Source organism: Salvelinus sp. IW2-2015, linkage group LG4p (assembly GCF_002910315.2).
Source record: "Salvelinus sp. IW2-2015 linkage group LG4p, ASM291031v2, whole genome shotgun sequence".
Classification (NCBI taxonomy): Eukaryota; Metazoa; Chordata; class Actinopteri; order Salmoniformes; family Salmonidae; genus Salvelinus; species Salvelinus sp. IW2-2015.
The window spans coordinates 12,493,760-12,512,426 of record NC_036841.1 but is presented as its reverse complement, the minus strand read 5'-3'; the positions used below and the strand labels follow the sequence as shown (position 1 = coordinate 12,512,426).

At 42.9% G+C, this 18,667-nt stretch overlaps 1 protein-coding gene across 1 annotated transcript; it reads right to left on the bottom strand.

The window, feature by feature from the left end:
* Window positions 1-447: 447 nt before the first annotated feature.
* LOC111960536 (HHIP-like protein 1) lies at window positions 448-13,671 on the bottom strand. Its single transcript, XM_023982566.2, has 9 exons — window positions 13,143-13,671; window positions 8,224-8,870; window positions 7,885-8,028; window positions 3,841-4,169; window positions 3,547-3,673; window positions 3,168-3,313; window positions 2,695-2,776; window positions 2,197-2,279; window positions 448-2,067 (listed from the first exon to the last, which is right to left on the bottom strand). Exons 1-9 carry the CDS (start codon window positions 13,428-13,430, stop codon window positions 995-997), a joined length of 2,919 nt encoding a protein of 972 aa, XP_023838334.1. The 5' UTR covers window positions 13,431-13,671; the 3' UTR covers window positions 448-994.
* Window positions 13,672-18,667: the final 4,996 nt, after the last annotated feature.

Genomic DNA, 18,667 nt, shown 5'->3' with positions numbered 1-18,667 from the left:
CTCCAGGGACCATTATGTAAACTTTTACTTAACTACATTCCTAAAGAAAATACTGTACGTTTTACTCCATACATTTTTCCTGACACCCAAAAGTACTCTTTACATTTTGAATGCTTAGCAGGACAGAACAATTGTCAAATTCAAGCACTTATCAAGAGAACATCCATGGTCATCCCTACTGCTTCTGATCTTGCAGACTCACTAAACACAAATGCTTCATTTGTAAATTATGTCACCCTTCTCCCTTATCGTCCAGCATTATGCCGCGTTCAAGTGCTAGTCGGAACATGTATAACTACAACCTATTAGCAAGTCGGACATTTCTGAGTTTCCTAGTTCCGACTAGCATGTGAACGCAGCATTAGTCCTCTGAATAACAGTTTTGTTTTATCTGGTTGTCAATGGGTGACGCAGTATGCTTGCTTGAGTAGAAATGAGGAGCAAGAATTAAATTGAAATCTCAGTTTATTCGTCTCAATGGCCTTAAAAACAGTTTACATACTGTATATAATCCGTCAAATTTTACAATAATAAAAGCACACAATGTCCAGCATCTTCCTTTTCATTATCATTATTATTATTATTATTTTGACATCACTTCTTCACATGTAGAATTTTTTTTATGAAAAAGAAAACATATAATTATATATATAGATGTGATTATCAATTCATACAATGTAAAAAAAAAAAAAAATCAACAAAACATATGCCATTTCTTTCAGCAGAGGGCAGTATTGTAAAGTGATACACTTTTTTCATGGAAGGGCGGCAAGGGAAGGATAGGGATTCTGCCTCTGAAGTAAAGTATCAGAAAGTCTAGTCTACAATCAACAATTGCTGTTAATCATCTTGAATTCGCAGTGTATGTGAGTATGTGTGGGGGAGTAGAGGGTGAGATGTGTCTGACCACAGTGGAAGTACAGTACATAGAGGAAGATTCTGTTCATGCACAGGAGAGTAGCAATGATCCCCCAGTCAGATGTCTTTTGGCTCATTATTTATCCTCGTCGTGGTGGTAGCCACACACCACCCCCACATCCTCATCGTGTGCACAGTTGTGCTTGCCCACCTTTGCCCGTTTGCAGTCCAGTAACGTCCTCTCTGTGCCTTCACACTCCACATCATCTAGCAGGATACTGCCACTGCCACCCCCCAACTCCGCCCGTTTAGCCACACGCAGGGCTACAGGGAATCCTAGTTGCTGGCACACCACCGTAGCCGCTTTACTACTAAACAAGTCATCACACACTGTACCCCACTCCCCTCGTATGTAAATCTCCACCCGCCCACGGTCCGATAGCTGCTCTGCACTGATCAGCCTCACGGACCCAGCCCGGTGCTTCCGGCGCCGCTGCTTCCCAGGTTTGGAGCCCCGTTCCTTCTTGTTGACCTGGTTCCTTGTGGAACGGTCTATCTTGTCACTCTGGCCTTTCAGGAGCTTGTCCTGGGCCTTTGAGAGGGTGAAGTTAGGCCTCTGGGTGGTGGGCTTTGTTCCAGCTGTCCAGTACATGGGCCTTGGTGTGGTCTGGGGCCGGTTGGTCGTAACCCCTAGTGGTGGGGGTCTGACCGTGTCGTGTGGTTGTGGTAGGGTCAAGGGTCGTGCTGTTGGTGGAGAGGGCTTTCTGGCTCCAGTTGTCAACAGTGGTCGGGGCTTCGGGGTAACAGTGGGCCTGGTGTAGGACAACGACGTTCTCTGCCGGGAAAGAGTGGTGGCATGACCTGGCCTGGCCGTCATCACCTGCCTCCATGAGGTGGTCAGGGCAGGTGTAGCAGTACCAGTAGGCCTCTGCTGCATTGAGGTGGGGTTGGAAGGTGTTGCTGCAGGTTTAACAGTAGCCCGCGTCGTAAGAGGTTTAATAGTAGCCCTCATCGTTGAAGGTTTCACTGTAGCCCGCGTCGTTGCAAGTTTAGCGGTAGCCTTCAGGGTTGCAGTTGGCGGTCTGTAGGTAGGTCTCGTCGTCGTAGAGCGCATGGTGGTCGGAGGAGTACGGAGCGTGGTGGTAGCTGTTGATCTAGCCGTAGTAGTGGGCACAGCAGTCGTCATCGGCTTCTTGTCAATGACAAACTCTGTAGAGAGGAAGTCAAGCGAGAGAAACAGCCCTTTAGAGCACTCCAACTGACCGAGATGTGTTGCGCTATGACTCATGATAGCCTGCAAACACAGAGCAACGCGTGTTTGTTTGTGGTGTCACTTACCCTCCGTCGGGTGGAAGGGAATCAGCTTGCCCTTAATCTTGACAAGAGTGGGCTTGAAGCTGCACTTGCCTGGAGGTGCTCTCCTAGATGGTGAGAGAAATCCATCAAACAATCCATTTGTTCCAATGCTGCATATGACAACTCTATCTCCTACTAATACAGTATTGTGTCATTTTAATCATACGTTATCATAACCACATGAAAAAACAATTCTATCATAGATAAGCACATTATATTCAGTAAATTGCATTTCGGGGTAAAGGATTTAGCAGATATTCCCTTAGTGTGACACAGAGCAAGTACATTTGTGATTACACAGTTAAAGTAAGAGATGTACTAAACAAACACAGGGGGATTGAAGACCACATCAATAATTGGATGGACAACAGACATTAGTATATCTGGCAAAGGTATGTCTGTTTTGGGAATCTGCCATTAATTCGAGATGAATTCCCAGAGCCCCCAGGCTGTTGGGACATTGGGACCCTAGTTTAATACCTGGATGGATCCACTATCTTATAGATCACCCCCGCTCTGGCAGACGCACTGGGAGCTCCCGTTGCCAGGAAGTACAGCTCCCCTAGAAACAAGAGGGTAATAAGTATCTAAGACCCAGCACAAAGATATGCAACACTTTCAAAGTGAAACGAAGACAGACCGTTTCTTTTGAACCCCTTCCCACTCTAATTAGCTTTGAAGTCAGGAATTCTGAACAAGATTGCTTTTTGAAACTTATCTGAAGTTAAAGAGCATGCACTAAGTGATGCACCACTGGGTTTGAACTCTTTATTGCTGTTCAAAAGCAGAAGACGCTCATCATGAAATAGCTCAGAGAAGCAATTTTTCATGGTTGCCTTGGGTGAGTGACAGCACAAGCAGCATGCATCCTCTAATGGCCTTTTCATGTACGGATCAGTACGAACAAAACACAGAGAGACACAAAAACATGCAAAGCTAGTTGTCAAGGTTACCTGCCTCATCTTCAGCAAAGGATATTATGTATTTGTAATAGCTGTTGATGAGTTTGGGGAATCGGCACGTCTGGCCTTTTCCCATACACATCTCCTTGTACTCCCACTTCCCAGTGCTTTGGTTCTCCTTCAGTGACATCAGCCGCCTAGGTAGACAAGGAGTCACTCAGATTGTGCATGTGTCAAGTGAGTTTTAGGGCAAAAAAACGATTGTAATGCTATTGTTTTAATGCATTTGAAACATTTGGCAATGTTCTTTCAATGTTAAGAACATTTGTCTATCAACTCCTTTTCGAGGTATGACAATCTATGGAACATTTTAAGCATATTAATCAGTATAACATTGGATAAATGTAGGTTATGTTGTATAAACACACACCCACTCATAAAATCCCCGAATATGTAGAGGCCGTTGAGATTAGGCATCTGGCAGCCGCGGTATATGTAGCCTCCAGTGACCGACTTCCCCAGTTTGTGGGGGTAAGCGAAAATAGGCAGGATGTCATCTGAGAAGAAAAAAGGTAATACAACAATACATCTCGCTTTGGAAATATGCTGCAAGGATTTTACGCCGCTTAAGGGTTTTAATAAATATCTGAACTTATAATGAACTGATGCTTGATTGATCAGCCTGCCACCTCTACCAAGCCTGTAGGAGGAGTAGCCTACTCACCAAGAGAGGAGTTGCGACACAGCCTGTTGTCATAGCAGGAGAAGCCCTCCTTGGCTCTCCAGCCGTAGTTGCCACCCTTGACGATGAGGTCCACCTCTTCAAACTTGTTCTGCCCCACGTCCCCGCAGAACAGTCGGCCACGGCCCTGCCCGGTGATGAGGTCGCCCCGGTCGATGGAGCAGCGCCACATGTTACGCACCCCGTAGGCGTAGATCTCAGGCAGCGAGCTCTTCTCCCCCAGGAAAGGATTGTCCGACGGGATACTGTAGGGGTCCATGTCATCGTTGTTGTCCACATCGAGACGCAGCACCTTGCCCAACAGAGTGGACCTACGCACACATGGGGTGGAGTTAATTCATAGGAAAATGTACGAGCGTTTTAGTGTGTGCTTCTGTCATTGTTGTGTGTGCTTCTGTCGTTGTTTTTCATTTGTGATTGTGTATCCAACCTTGTCTCAGACCATTTTGTAAATCTGAGACACTCTAGTATGATACAGTGGCTTGCGAAAGTATTCACCCCCCTTGTCATTTTTCCTATTTTGTTGCCTTACAACCTGGAATTTAAATATATTTTTGAGGGGGTTTGTATCATTTGATTTAGACAACATTCCGCTGGTGTACAGCAATCTTTAAGTCAAACCACGGATTCTCAATTCGATTGAGGTCTGGGCTTTGACTAGGCCATTGCAAGACATTTAAATGTTTCCCCTCAAACCACTCGGGTGTTGCTTTAGTAGTATGCTTAGGGTCATTGTCCTGCTGGAAGATGAACCTCCGTCCCAGTCTCAAATCTCTTGAAGACTGAAACAGGTTTCCCTCAAGAATTTCCCTGTAATTAGCGCAATCCATAAGTCCTTCAATTCTGACCAGTTTCCCAGTCCTGCCGATGAAAAACATACCCACAGCATGATGCTGCCACCACCATGCTTCACTGTGGGGATGGGGTTCTCGGGGTGATGAGAGGTGTTGGGTTTGCGCCAGACATAGCATTTTCCTTGATGGCCAAAAATATACATTTTAGTCTCATCTAACCAGAGTACCTTATTCCATGTGTTTGGGGAGTCTCCCACATGCCTTTTGGCGAACACCAAACGTGTTTGCTTATTTTTTCTTTCAGCAATGGCTTTTTTATGGCCACTCTTTCGTAAAGCCCAGCTCTGTGGAGTGTACGGCTTAAAGTGGTCCTATGGACAGACACTCCAATCTCCGCTGTGGAGCTTTGCAGCTCCTTCAGGGTTATCTTGGTCTCTTTGTTGCCTCTCTGATTAATGCCCTCCTTGCCTGGTCCGTGAGTTTTGGTGGGCGGCCTTCTCTTGGCAGGTCTGTTGTGGTGCCATATTCTTTCCATTTTTTAATAATGGATTTAATGGTGCTCCGTGGGATGTTCAAAGTTTAGAATATTTTTTTATAAGCCAACCCTGATCTGTACTTCTCCACAACTTTGTCCCTGATGTGTTTGGAGAGCTCCTTGGTCTTCATGGTGCCACTCGCTTGGTGGTGCCCCTTTCTTAGTGGTGTTGCAGACTCTGGGGCCTTTCAGAACAGGTGTATACATAATGAGATCATGTGACAGATCATGTGACACTTAGATTGCACACAGGTGGACTTTATTTAACTACTTATGTGAATAATGAAGGTAATTGGTTGCACCAGGTCTTATTTATGGGCTTCATAGTAAAGGGGGTGAATATATATGCACGCACCACTTTTCCATTTAAAATGTAGATTTTTATTTGTTTATTTCACTTCACCAATTTGGACTATTTTGTGTATGTCCATTACATGAAATCCAAATAAAAATCAATTTAAATTACAGGTTGTAATGCAACAAAATAGGAAAAATGCCAAGGGGGGGTGAATACTTTTTCAAGGCAATGTATGCTACATTTCGTATGGTGTGTATTAATTTGTTCATCACTCATTTCGTATGGTATGTTACAAATTACAATTTGCATTATATGTTACGAATTTGCAAAACGTACTATATGTTGTGAATTTGCAAAATGTACAATACGTTACGAATTTGCAAAATGTATGATATATTATGAATTCTAGCTAGGTGGCTAACATTAGCTAGCTGGCTAACATTAGCTAGGCTAGGGTTTATGGTTAAGTTTAGGAGTTAGGTTAAAGGGTTAAGGCTAGCTAAAAGTGTTAGTGTTAGGGGAAGGGTTAGCTAAAAGGGTTAAGGTTAGGGATAGGGAAAGGGTTAGCTAACATGCTAAGTAGTTGCAAAGTAGCTGAAAAGGTAGTAAGTAGTTGAAAAGTTGCTAATTAGCAAAAATGCTGAAGTTGTCCACGATGAGATTCAAACTCACAACCTTTGGGTTGCTAGACTTACGCATCATACATACTGCAATACTTTCATTAAGTAACCATCTGTCTTATGTAACCATGCGAAACGTAACATATCATGCTAATTTGAGTGTCCCGGATTTCTGTTTACTATGTTGCGTCTAGTCTACGAGACCAGGCTAGTATATCACAACAGTCATCAAAGACATTTATGTTTAATGATGAGTGAGTACGTTATAGATGCACAAAGATCATGAAATGAACAGTAAACATTACACTCACAGAAGTTCCAAAAGAATAAAGACATTACAAATGTCATATTATGTATATATACAGTGCGCTCTCTCTCTCTCTCTCTCTCTCTCTCTCTCTCTCTCTCTCTCTCTCTCTCTCTCTCTCTCTCTCTTCTCTTCCTCTTCTCTCTCTCGCTCTCTCTCTCTCTCTCTCTCTCTCTCTCTCTCTCTCTCTCTCTCTCTCTCGGCCCACAGCGTCACGTCTTGTGTAAATATTAGCCATGGCAGGTTCCACAACCCTCATATCCCTGGCCTCCCATTCATTGGCTGTCAAGAAACCCTCTGCTCATCTTTCTTCTCCTGCGATGAACTGAAAGGGATGTTTCCACCCAATGGAACTCAATAGAATGCCTTTACCGTAAGTACCGCCCCCGGGGTAAAGCTGTGATGTAAAGATCCCTCTATTTCCGCATGCATGAATTCTGCTATACACTAGAGCTACCCAACTATAAACTAGACATAACCCTCTTCTGAGAATAACGCATAACAAGGTTTGATTTAGAGCACCTGCTCTTACTGTACGTCTTGCTGCTGTTGAAGATAGGAGGATGAGCTCATTGTTATGGCTGGAATCAATCATGCATTTTCCATATTTTTTTTGTGATTTGTTTGATACTGTTCCATTTATTCCATTCCAGCCATTACAATGAGCCCGTCCTCCTATAGCCCCTCCCACCAGCCTCCTCTGCACCACATTTACATCTACATCGTAATATTCTGAACAGAGTAGCAGATATTTTTCCTCCACTCAGGTCTTTAAAAGGAGAGGTAAACGTCCCTTTTGAAGCTCGACTACACAAGACTGTAGTGATTATCACATGGTACGAAAAGGCCCGACAACATCCCCCATAAGTATTACTTTTGGCCTGGCACTGCAGGTCCAGACTGGCCACTGACCAATACGCTGTGGGGGTGGCACTCACTTAGAACCTGACTGGCAATGTTATGCCCTGTCCTTGCCCATGGTTCAAAATAAAAATGCATTCTAAGACACAGACTGTCCAAAGCTCAGTGATGTTTTTTTCATAATATCCCTGTGTGTACAATTCTGCCATTGTGTTATAACTATAGAGGCTTTAAGTCATTTCTGAATGGCCCTGTGACACTCTGTAGATTCTGGGCACTGCCAACCCCTGCCCATGCCAGGAGAACCCTTATTTTTCCTGTAATTTCTTGTCTGTAAATAAGTATACTTTAAAGAGCCAGCACATCACATTAAGCGTTTCCATCCACCACTAGCTCTAATACTCCAACACTACTGTTTAGGTGTCCTTAGTTGAATGATAACTATATCGTCAACACTTTAAAAATGTATGTCTCTGAAGCGAACATATCATTCTGACCTTCAAAAAACATCAACATGAGGTGAAGGCTAGAAATACACAAAATTACTAAATGTCACCCCCTAATTTGTTTCCCCTGAATGTGTTTGAAATATATAGAGCACAGTGACTCACTTATTCTGGGAGTTCCCAAACTTTCCAAAGGGGTCCCCTGCTCTTCCGCCATCGCCGATGAAGATATAGAGGTAGCCATCATGCCCGAAGAGAAGTTGGCCCCCGTTGTGGTTCGAGGCAGGTTCCACCACTTCCAAAATAGTTCTACAAAGAAAACCACTCATGACTAAACATCACTAAATTAGAAATCTGATAGGACAAGCGTAGTTGCAGATCTCTATTTCAAATCTGCTGGTTCGTTCAGATTTGTTTCAAAATGTCAAATGCATTCATGTGAATGGAGCCGATGACACCACAGGTTCTGATTCAGTCCATGCCATTTGGTGATACTTGTCTTACCTCTCTGAGGAGTGGTCTAGTTGGTTCATATCATCAGCGGACAATGTAAACTCACTAATGCGGATCCTCTCCTCCTTCTTCACAGACACAGAGTAGTAGACATAGGCCTTCCGCACCACCGTGAAGCGCGGGTGGAGGGCCATGCAGAGGAAGCCTCTCTCATCCCCTGCCCAGGGCGAGGTGAGCACTGCCTTGGTCAGGTTGAGGAAGGGCCGGTCAATACGGGAGCCGTTGGCCAGGTACGCCCACACGTAGCCGAGCTGCTCGGCCACAAAGAAGCGGTGGGTCCCGTCGTCGGCGTGGACCATGGCCACCGGGTTCCTCAGGCCGTTGGCCACCTCCTGCAGACACAGCTGCAGACAGCCCTCGGGGTCCGCCCGAACATCTCCCAGGTTGGCATTGAGCTTGTCGTCGGAGAGCACGTTGGGGTAGCAGTACTCCCTGTCTTTCAGTTCCAGGAAGTTACAGAACTTATTGCGGTCGTCCTCTATGCCCACTGTGGCGTTGTTGTCGGTGAGCAGGCTAATGGTGTAGCGGCACTGGTGCCAGAACTCAGAGCAGTAGTCTCCGCACAGGCCTGGCAGCTCCCTCATGGGCGTGTTGGCATCCTCAGCATCATACAGGTGGGCAGAGTAGGGAGAGCACTCCTGCAAGGATAAGGAAACCTTGTTTGAAAAGTGGCAGAGCTATTGGGGCTCGGACAACACACGCTTATGAGCAAAACTTCATGATCAGTAGACCTACCTTATCGGCTGATAACTTTCATAATGAGCTACCACTTAAGCTGTAGTCTATAGCCACTTGATTTGTGTAATGTCGTATATAATCTTCAAAAGTATAGTCCACAGGTTAATACTATGCCATGTCTGTTCGTGATACTGTGCAGCTATTTTCATGATGTACTCTCTCTAAGCTTGAAAACATTTGTAATTCAGCATGTCCTCTTCTCATCCCAGTACTAACCAGATCAGCTAGTAATAACTATTCTAGAAATAAATAAGGCCTGTTTAAATGCATCTTGGAACGTCCAATCCCTTGTTAAGTCAAGGACACAAAATTACACTCATTTTGACACTGGTAAACCGTTGGGACAATTATGCAAAACATATAAACCACTGTAACGACTGGTACTGAAAAAGACAGTTCTGTTACAAAGACTCTGATTAATGATATATATATATATATGATTCCAAGTCTAAGGCAAAGTGGGCATAATGTGTTCTGGAGTTCTGCTGAGTATTTATTTACTTCTTCATATTTAAATCTGGGATATGCTCTCTCAAAGGTACCATCAAACCACTGCTCAAAAACTCAACATCAAAGCTTTTAACATCAACAGCACTGGCCAACTCTGGGGTAAAATCTGTTGCTGACCATGAATTGTTAGGTGGATTATGCAGTCACATGATTGTCAGGCAGTGACGTAAACGAAAAGGGGGCAATCTGGAGGTGGTATGTGTTATGCACAGCCACACTATGTACCTGAGTTGGGGGTACAGTAAAAACTAGTAGGTAAGAGCTGACAAATGTGGGCATATAGCCACTATAAAGAATATAAAAGCATGCATGAAATGCCTTGATTATATACAAAATGTAAGATATATCACATCACATCATAGCACCTTGGGGTAAATGTTTATTTTTTACTTACATAATTTCTGTTAGATCTTAAAATATCTAGATTTGGCTCTTGTTGAGGGGTTCATTTGTTTCTGCAGATCTTAAATAGTTTCCCAGCTATCGCCCAGCAGGGTGCCATCCCTTTCAAGTCTTTACAAACAAATCCGGCCATGCTGAGTCCCATTTCCTTTGTACATGTAATGGAACTATCCAGAGAAAGTGTATCAAAAGAGCCCAGTGTTCAGTGAAGCTAAGCAGGGCAGGATTGATATCATGCCATGCTTATTTGGTTAAGTTTCAATCCAAGGTGAAAAAGGGAATCTCTGAGTCTGAATCTAAAATGCTATTGATCTATGCCAAACATACAGTGGCTTGCGAATTTATTCACCCCCTTGGCATTTTTCCTATTTTGTTGCCTTACAACCTGGAATTAAAATAGATTTTTTGGGGGGGGTTGTATCATTTGATTTACACAAAATGCCTACCACTTTGAAGATGCAAAATATTTTTTTATTGTGAAACAAACAAAAAGAACAGAAAACTTGAGCGTGCATAACTATTCACCCTCCCAAAGTCAATACTTTGTAGAGCCACCTTTTGCAGCAACTACAGCTGCAAGTGTCTTGGGGCATGTCTCTATAAGCTTGGCACATCAAGCCACTGGGATTTTTGCCCATTCTCCAAGGCAAAACTGCTCCAACTCCTTCAAGTTGGATGGGTTCCAGCAATCTTTAAGTCATACCACAGATTCTCAATTGGAGTGAGGTCTGGGCTTTATTGCCTCTGATTAATGCCCTCCTTGCTTGGTCTGTAAGTTTTGGTGGGCATTCTTTCCAATTTTGAATAATGGATTTAATGGTGCTCCGTGGGATATTCAAAGCTTCAGATATTTTTTTATAACCCAACTCTCATCTGTACTTCTCCACAACTTTGTCCCTGACCTGTTTGGCGAGCTCCTTGGTCTTCATGGTGGTGCCACTTGCTTGATGGTGTTGCGGACTCTGGGGCCTTTCAGAACAGGTGTATATATACTGAGATCATGTGACAGATCATGTGACACTTAGATTGCACACAGGTGCACTTTATTTAACTAATTATGTGACTTCTGAAGGTAATTGGTTGCACCAGATCTTATTTAGGGGCTTCATAGCAAAGAGGGTGAATACATATGCACCACCACTTTTCCGGTTTAAATAAATTTAGATTTTTTTAAACAAGTAATTTTTTAAATTTCACTTCACCAATTTGGACTATATTGTGTATGTCCATGACATAAAATCTAAATAAAAATCTATTTAAATTACAAGTTGTAATGCAACAAAATAGGAAAAACACCAACGGGGATGAATACTTTTGCAAGGCACTGTAGACACAAACCTCTAGGTGGCAATTACCCTTCTATGACTCTCTGTAATTAACATACCAGCGCTACCCTTGACCATATAATTTATTGTGTAATTCAGCCCAAAATCAACAGGGCCAAGTTTTTCAAAAATGTTAAATGCATATAAAGAAATTCTATGCATATAAAATAGAATGAGCAGAACGGGAGTCCACATTCAAGTCAATGATTTGACAGTTCTAGCCATTCTATTTCTATGCATGTAATCCTAATCCAGATAGATAACTTTTGAAAAACTGCACCCTGGTCATTGTTCTTTGCCCTGTTTCATCTCGTTTTATCAAATGGGTGTTGACTCCTCTGGCCTCTACTGTAGGCAGCCCTGATAATGCAGTCACTTAGCCAACTATAACGTTCTGTTTAAATCCTTTGGGAATACTGTAATTTAGGCCGGCGTTCGATGGGATAGGGAGTTTTGACAACAGAAATTCGTCAAACTTAAATCCACATGCCTTTTGTTCACAGAGATGGCAACCAGATGTGGCGTTAGAATTTGTACAGTTTAGCGTGGAAACAACCCTAGACTAGCACACCCACAAACACTGTGATCGTAAAGAAGGTTGACTACACAGTGCAGGGTGAGCTGGTAGGGTTAAAGCTGTGTGTGTTGGTTTCCTTTCCTCCATAAGTCACCAAAGACAACATAAATACACTCAAAGAACACTCTAAAAAGGCCCTCCTTCTAAAAGAGGTGAGCGGTAATGAGAGTGCACATGTGCCACATCGTATCGGACAAACCTGCAGAGTTCCACGTTGCCACGATCACTGTAAATGTGAGACTTCTCAGCTTCCAACGTTGGGAAGGAGGTATAGGATAGGCTGTATTTAGTTAAATGGTAGACTTCAATGTTACTACTTGTTTTGTATCCCAATAGTCAGCCTTAATCTTACCACAAGTAGACGGTATAGTTCCTTCAACTACTTCATCTGGATTCAACTCCTCACCTCCATCTCCCTCCCTCCAGTGAAAATATGATATTGTATATCCTGTTCAGTGGCCAGACAGGAAATCAATGTTTCTTTCGCTGGTGGTCAGTGGACCTCTTGACAGATCACAAGCAGCCCCCTGTATCTATGATAACTGTTCGGACAAAGGGCATCATTGAGCAGAGTTTACCCTGGCTAAGTGGCCGTAGGCATTGGGTCTCCAGCCACTGACCACACAGCCTGTATCTCAGCATGGCTGATAGAAGAGCTGAGTGCCAAGCACAACAGCTCACTTCCACCAATGGAGGCTGCTGAGGGGAGGCCGGCTCATAATAATGGCTGGAACGGAGCAAATGGAATGGCATCAAACACATGGAAACCATGGAAACCACGTGTTTGATACCATTCCCACGATCCCGTCCTCCCCAACTAAGGTGCCACCAACCTCCTGTGACTTCCACTGGATCCAAAACCAAACAAAGCTGAGGACACATTCACATGGGCTGCGATTCTCATCATTGGAGAGGAGAAACAAGTCATCCGTTTACAGTAGTGATGTTGTGGTACTGTGGTTCAGGACCCTAAATCCACCATTGTTAACAGTGCTGTCGTTTCTCATGCTCGAACAGTCAAGTCAAGGTCTTCCATAATACCTCCAACTATAATTTGTTCCAATCTACAGCGTGCACATTTGGAAAGGCCTGGGGCATTTCATTATCATGATGCCTACGTACATTTCAGTAGCGCAGGGGTGTACAAATCTGAATGAAATATAGTTTCATGAAATGTGATAGCTTAATCTGTATACATTGTTTTATGTCCTGTGATGAATTAGAATTTTATAACAAGTGAAAAGGTTTTAAAACCATGCAAGAGGAGAATCCATTCTACAAATATCCTGCAATTTTGTGGACTGTTTTAGATAAGGAGTCATTAGCTAACATCTGACTACTGACAGACTTCAATTTACCTGACAGAGGATGGTGCGTATGTATTTCGCACAGGTCACGTAACCCGAGTAGTCAAAGTAGTCCATGATCTTGTAGAAGTTCTGGYAGATCTTGTCATCTTTCTCCAGGTCACAGCAACCAAACTTGGCATACTCCTTACAGAAGACCAGAGGCTCCCGTGGCTGGAAGGGGGGCTTGTAATCCAAGCACTGGGGGTGTGTGTTCCCATGTCGGGGTGCGAATAGGACCAGTAGGACCAACAGCCACCGGGACAACAGCTCAACTCCCTTTACACTTACCCCGCTCATAGCAATGGTAGTTCCCCCTGCAACCTGTAGGGCTAAGTAATGGAGTGATGCAGAATTCCAAAAGGTCTGTGTGTACTGGTGATTCTGTCCCTTCCCCCTGGTGCTTGACTGTTGGAGAGCCTTCCTATGTTTGCTCTGGACATGTGCTCTTTTGTGGGACAAAAAACGAACGGTGGTGGAGAGCAACAGGCCCTTTCATTCAGCAGTCCGCCCTGGCCAGCCACGCTGCTTCCACTCTCCAACTCAGATCCTATTCCCATCCCTCCCTCTGCTCCCTCCTCCCCTTACTCTCCCTCTCTCCTCCTCTCCCTCGCTCTCTGTCTGTCCTCCACAGACACATAGCATTCTTTCCCATTGCACCCTGTCTATATCACCCTGCTGTAGCTCCCCTCCCCCTCTACATACTCAGCCTTTTCTCTACTTCCCACACACCTCTCTACCCTGCCTCACTGAGGGGAATAGACTAGGGGTGTGTGTGGTTGAATGACTCAGGACCTTGTGCTGAAAGAGGAGAGCAATGGATCCTCCACACACCGCAAACAATGGCATAGCCTATACGAAACTGTATGTATACGATGGAGTACACATGGATAACGCTGTTTGATATAGGCTTCTGCCGTTATTCAACAGGCAGTTGTGAACCACTTGGTGATATGAAATGTCTCTAAAAACCTATAGAGATCAACTGAAAATCCACCCTAAAGTGAATTGAGGCGAACGATGACTTGCTACAGTTCCTAAGTGTCGTGTCCTAGACCTACAGGGTATACAAATACCACTGTCGTATGTCTTTCATTTGGACTCAGCCACCTCCCTCCCATGTCCTTGGCTTCAGATGTGACACATTTGCAGAGCACACTCTGGTAACAACTTAGGAACTGTTCATAGTTCCTCTTTCAATTACACATTTTGAACATGTGGATATTAAACCATATGCATCCCAGGAAATAAATACAGCCCCGTATAATTAGAGGAAAGGCTGGATAACAAGCTCATTAATCACATATTGGTTATTCAAATCGGTATCATCATTTTTAATTCCTTCTAGGATGTTTTCAGACCTTGCATTGTTGTCCGTGTTTCGTGCTTTACTGAGGTGAAAGGGCTGTGAGCCAGAGTAAGTGAGTTCGTCTGCTTTCTGGGAATTAGTTAAATACTACAGAATGCTATTTTTAGAGAAAGAGAAAAAGTAATGTCTCATCCTTATTCGTTTCAAAATGATTCAAGCTCTGTCAAATTGGTTGTTGATCATTGCTAGACAACCATTTTCAGGTCTTGACATATATTTTCAAGCAGATTTAAGTCAAAACTGTAACTCTTCCACTCAGGAACATTCACAGTCTTCTTGGTACACAACTCCAGTGTAGATTTGGCCTCGTGTTTTAGGTTATTGTCCTGCTGAATGAATCTCCCCGTGTCTGGTGGAAAGCAGACTGAACCAGGTTTTCCTCTAGGATTTTGCCTATGCTTAGCTCCATTCTGTTTCTTTTTTATCCTGAAAAACTCCCCAGTTCTTAACAATTACAAGCTTACCCATAACATGATGCAGCCACCACTATTAATAAAAATATGGAGAGTGTGTCACGAGCGTCGTCTTGAAAATGACCAGACCAAGGTGCAGCGTGGTGAGTGTACATTTTTCTTTGTTTTTAAATGTTGCCAACAAAACAATAAACAACCACGAAGCTCCGTAAGGCTAACATGCATTAAACGAAGACAACATCCCACAACTAAGGTGGCAAAACAGGCTGCCTAAGTATGATTCCCAATCAGAGACAACGATAGACAGCTGCCTCTGATTGGGAACCACACGCGGCCAAAAACAAAGAAATATAGAACATAGAATGCCCACCCAAATCACATCCTGACCTAACAAAATCGATAAATAAAAAGGCTCTCTGCGGTCAGGGTGTGACAGAGAGGTACTCAGTAATGTGTTGTATTGGATTTGCCCCAAACATAACACTTTGTATTTAGGACAAAAAGTTAATTGCTTTGCCACTTTTTTGCAGTATTACTTTAGTGCTTTGTTGCATACAGGATGCATGTTTTGGAATATTTTTACTCTGTACAAGCTTCCTCCGTTTCACTCTGTCAATTAGGTTTGTATTGTGCAGTGGTGGAAAAAGTAGCCAATTGCCATACTTGAGTAAAAGTAAAGATACCTTAATAGAAAATGACTCAAGTAAAAGTGAAAGTCACCCAGTAAAATACTACTTGAGTAAAAGTCTAAAAGTATTATATACTAAAGTATCAAATGTAAAAGTATAAATCATTTCAAAGTCCTCATATTAAGCAAACCAGGCGGCATCATTTTCTTGTTTTTTATTTATTTATGGATCGCCATGGGCATGCTCCAACACGCAGACATAATTTACAAACGAAACATGTGTTTAGTGAGTTCGCTAGATAATTGGTTGTAGGGATGACCAGGGATGTTCTTTTGATAAGTGTGTGAATTAGACCATTTTATTGTCCAACTATGCATTCAAAATGTAATGAGTACTTTTGAGTGTCAGGGAAAATAAATGGTAACGATGTACGCAGAGAGTCGGGAAGCAAGTTCAGGGAGTGAATACATTTAATTAATAAACGAACAAAACAAGAAACACAAACAGTGCACCGACATGAAACAGGAAGAGAAACAATAACGACTGGGGAAGAAACCAAAGGGAGTGACATATAAAGGGCAGGTAATCAAGGAGGTGATGGAGTCCAGGTGAGTGTCATTATGCGCAAATGCGCATAACGCTGGTGACAGGTTTGCGCCATAAACGAGCAGCCTGGTGACCTAGTAGCCAGAGAGGGAGCACAAGTGACAACATCATTTTCTTTAGGAATGTAGTAAAGTAAAAGTAAAAGTTGTCCAAAATATAAATATTAAAGTACAGATACACCAAAAAACTACTTAAGTAGTACTTTCAATTATTTTTACTTAAGTACTTTAAACCACTGGTATTGTGGAGTAACTACAATGTTGTTGATCCATCCTCAGTTTTCTCTTATCACAAACATTAAACTCTGTAACTGTTTTAAAGTCACCATTGGCCTCATGGTGTAATCTATGAGCGGTTTCCTTCCTCTCCGGCAAATAAGTTCGGAAGAACGCCTGTATTTTTTAGGGACTGGGTGTATTGATCCACCATCCATAGTGTAATTAATAACTCCACCATGCTCAAAGGGATATTCAATATCAAATTTTTTTTTACAGATAATTGTATGTGTGGGGTACAAGGATGAGGTAGTCCTTCAAAAACCATGTTAAACCCTATTATTGCAATTTATTATGTGACTCGTTAAGCAAATTTTTACTCATTAATTTATTTAGGCTTGCCATAACAAAGGGGTTTAATCCGTATTGACTCGAGACATTTCAGCTTTTCATTTTTTATTAATTTATTTTAAAAAAATTGAAAAACATAATTCCAATTTAACGTTATGAGGTAATTGTGTGTTGGCCAGTGCCCCAAAAAATATACATTTATTTTATTTTAATTTCAGGCTGTAACACAACAAAATTCAGAGGGTGTAAATACTTTATGAAGGCACTGTACATAGTCATTGAACACTTGTCGTATTTAAGTGCTCAGCATATGTGGGAACTCCTTCAAGACTGTTGGAAAAGCATTCCAGGTGAAGCTGGTTGAGAGAATGCCAAGAGTGTGCAAAGCTGTCATCAAGGCAATCTCAAATATAAAATATATTTTGATTTGTTTAACACTTTTTTGTTACTACATGATTCCATATGTGTTATTTCATAGTTTTGATGTCTACACTATTATTCTACAATGTATAAAATAGTAAATGAGTAGGTGTGAGTAGGTGTGTCCAAACTTTTAACTGGTACTGTATATACACACAAAAGTATGTAGACACCCCTTCAAATTAGTGGATTCGGCTATTTCAGCCATACTCGTTGCTGACAGGTGTATTAAATCAAGCATACAGACATGCAATCTCCATAGACAAACATTGGCAGTAGAATGGCCTTACTTAAGAGCTCAGTGACCTTCAACATGGCACCGTCATAGGATGACACCTTTCCAACAAGTCAGTTCGTCAAATTTCTGCCCTGCTAGAGCTGCCCTGATCAACTCTAAGTGCTGTTTGTGAGGTGGAAATGTCTAGGAGCAACAATGGCTCAGCCACGATGTGGTAGGCCACACAAGCTCACAGAATTGGACCGCTGAGTGCTGAAGCAGGTAGCATGTAAAAGTTGTCTGTCTCTGGTTGCAACACTCACCACTGAGTTCCAAACTGCCTCTGGAAGCAAGGTCAGCACAAGAACTGTTCGTCGGGAGCTTCATGAAATGGGTTTCCATGGCCGAGCAGCCGCACACAAGCATAAGATCACCATGCGCAATGCCAAGCGTCGGCTGGAGTGGTGTAAAGCTCGCTGCCATTGGACCCTGGAGCAGTGGAAACGTGTTCTCTGGAGTGTTTTATCATGTTTCACCATCTGGCAGTCCGACGGACGAATCTGGGTTTGGCGGATGCCAGGAGAACGTAACCTGCCTCAGTGCATAGTGCCAACTATAAAGTTTGCTGGAGGAGGAATAATGGAAGCACGTCCCCGCAATAATGTTCCAACATCTAGTGGAAAGCCTTCCCAGAAGAGTGGAGGCTGTTATAGCAACAAAGGGGGGTGTAAAAAAGGCAGGGACAATTGGGAACAAAACAAGGTCGAATCATGATGACGTCAGTGATCTTCAGTTCGGAGCCCTAGAAAGAGGCCCGAGTTCCCGACTTGCAATTCCGAGTTGGATGACCGTTCAAAACGTATTTTCCCAGTCGGAGTTCCCAGTTGTCTTGAGCGAGGCAGAAGTCATGCTGGATTGACAGCATGGCCAATGTTGACTGTTTTTCCTTTTAAGCTTGGAAAAGAGACCCTTAAACCCAGACTTGGACCACACACCCACTCCACTGAATAGCAGGCTAGTGATTGCTTTCCGATGCTTGCAGTTAGCCACTGATTCCTTCCAAACCACTCATTGTTGAATTTGCCATTTCCAATTTGTGTAATGTTTATGTTCAATGGCTGATAAGCACGGATACGTATTATCTATCATTTAACCTAATTATTTCTCGTTATATGAAAAGGATTTGCCAGTAGATTGTTGACTTGATTCATGATGACTGCTATCTTGCTAGCTAAGATTTTGAAAGTATGATGTTGACATGATCATTCCAATCAAAGCTACTGTAGATATGTGATTTGACATCATTTTATCTGTGGC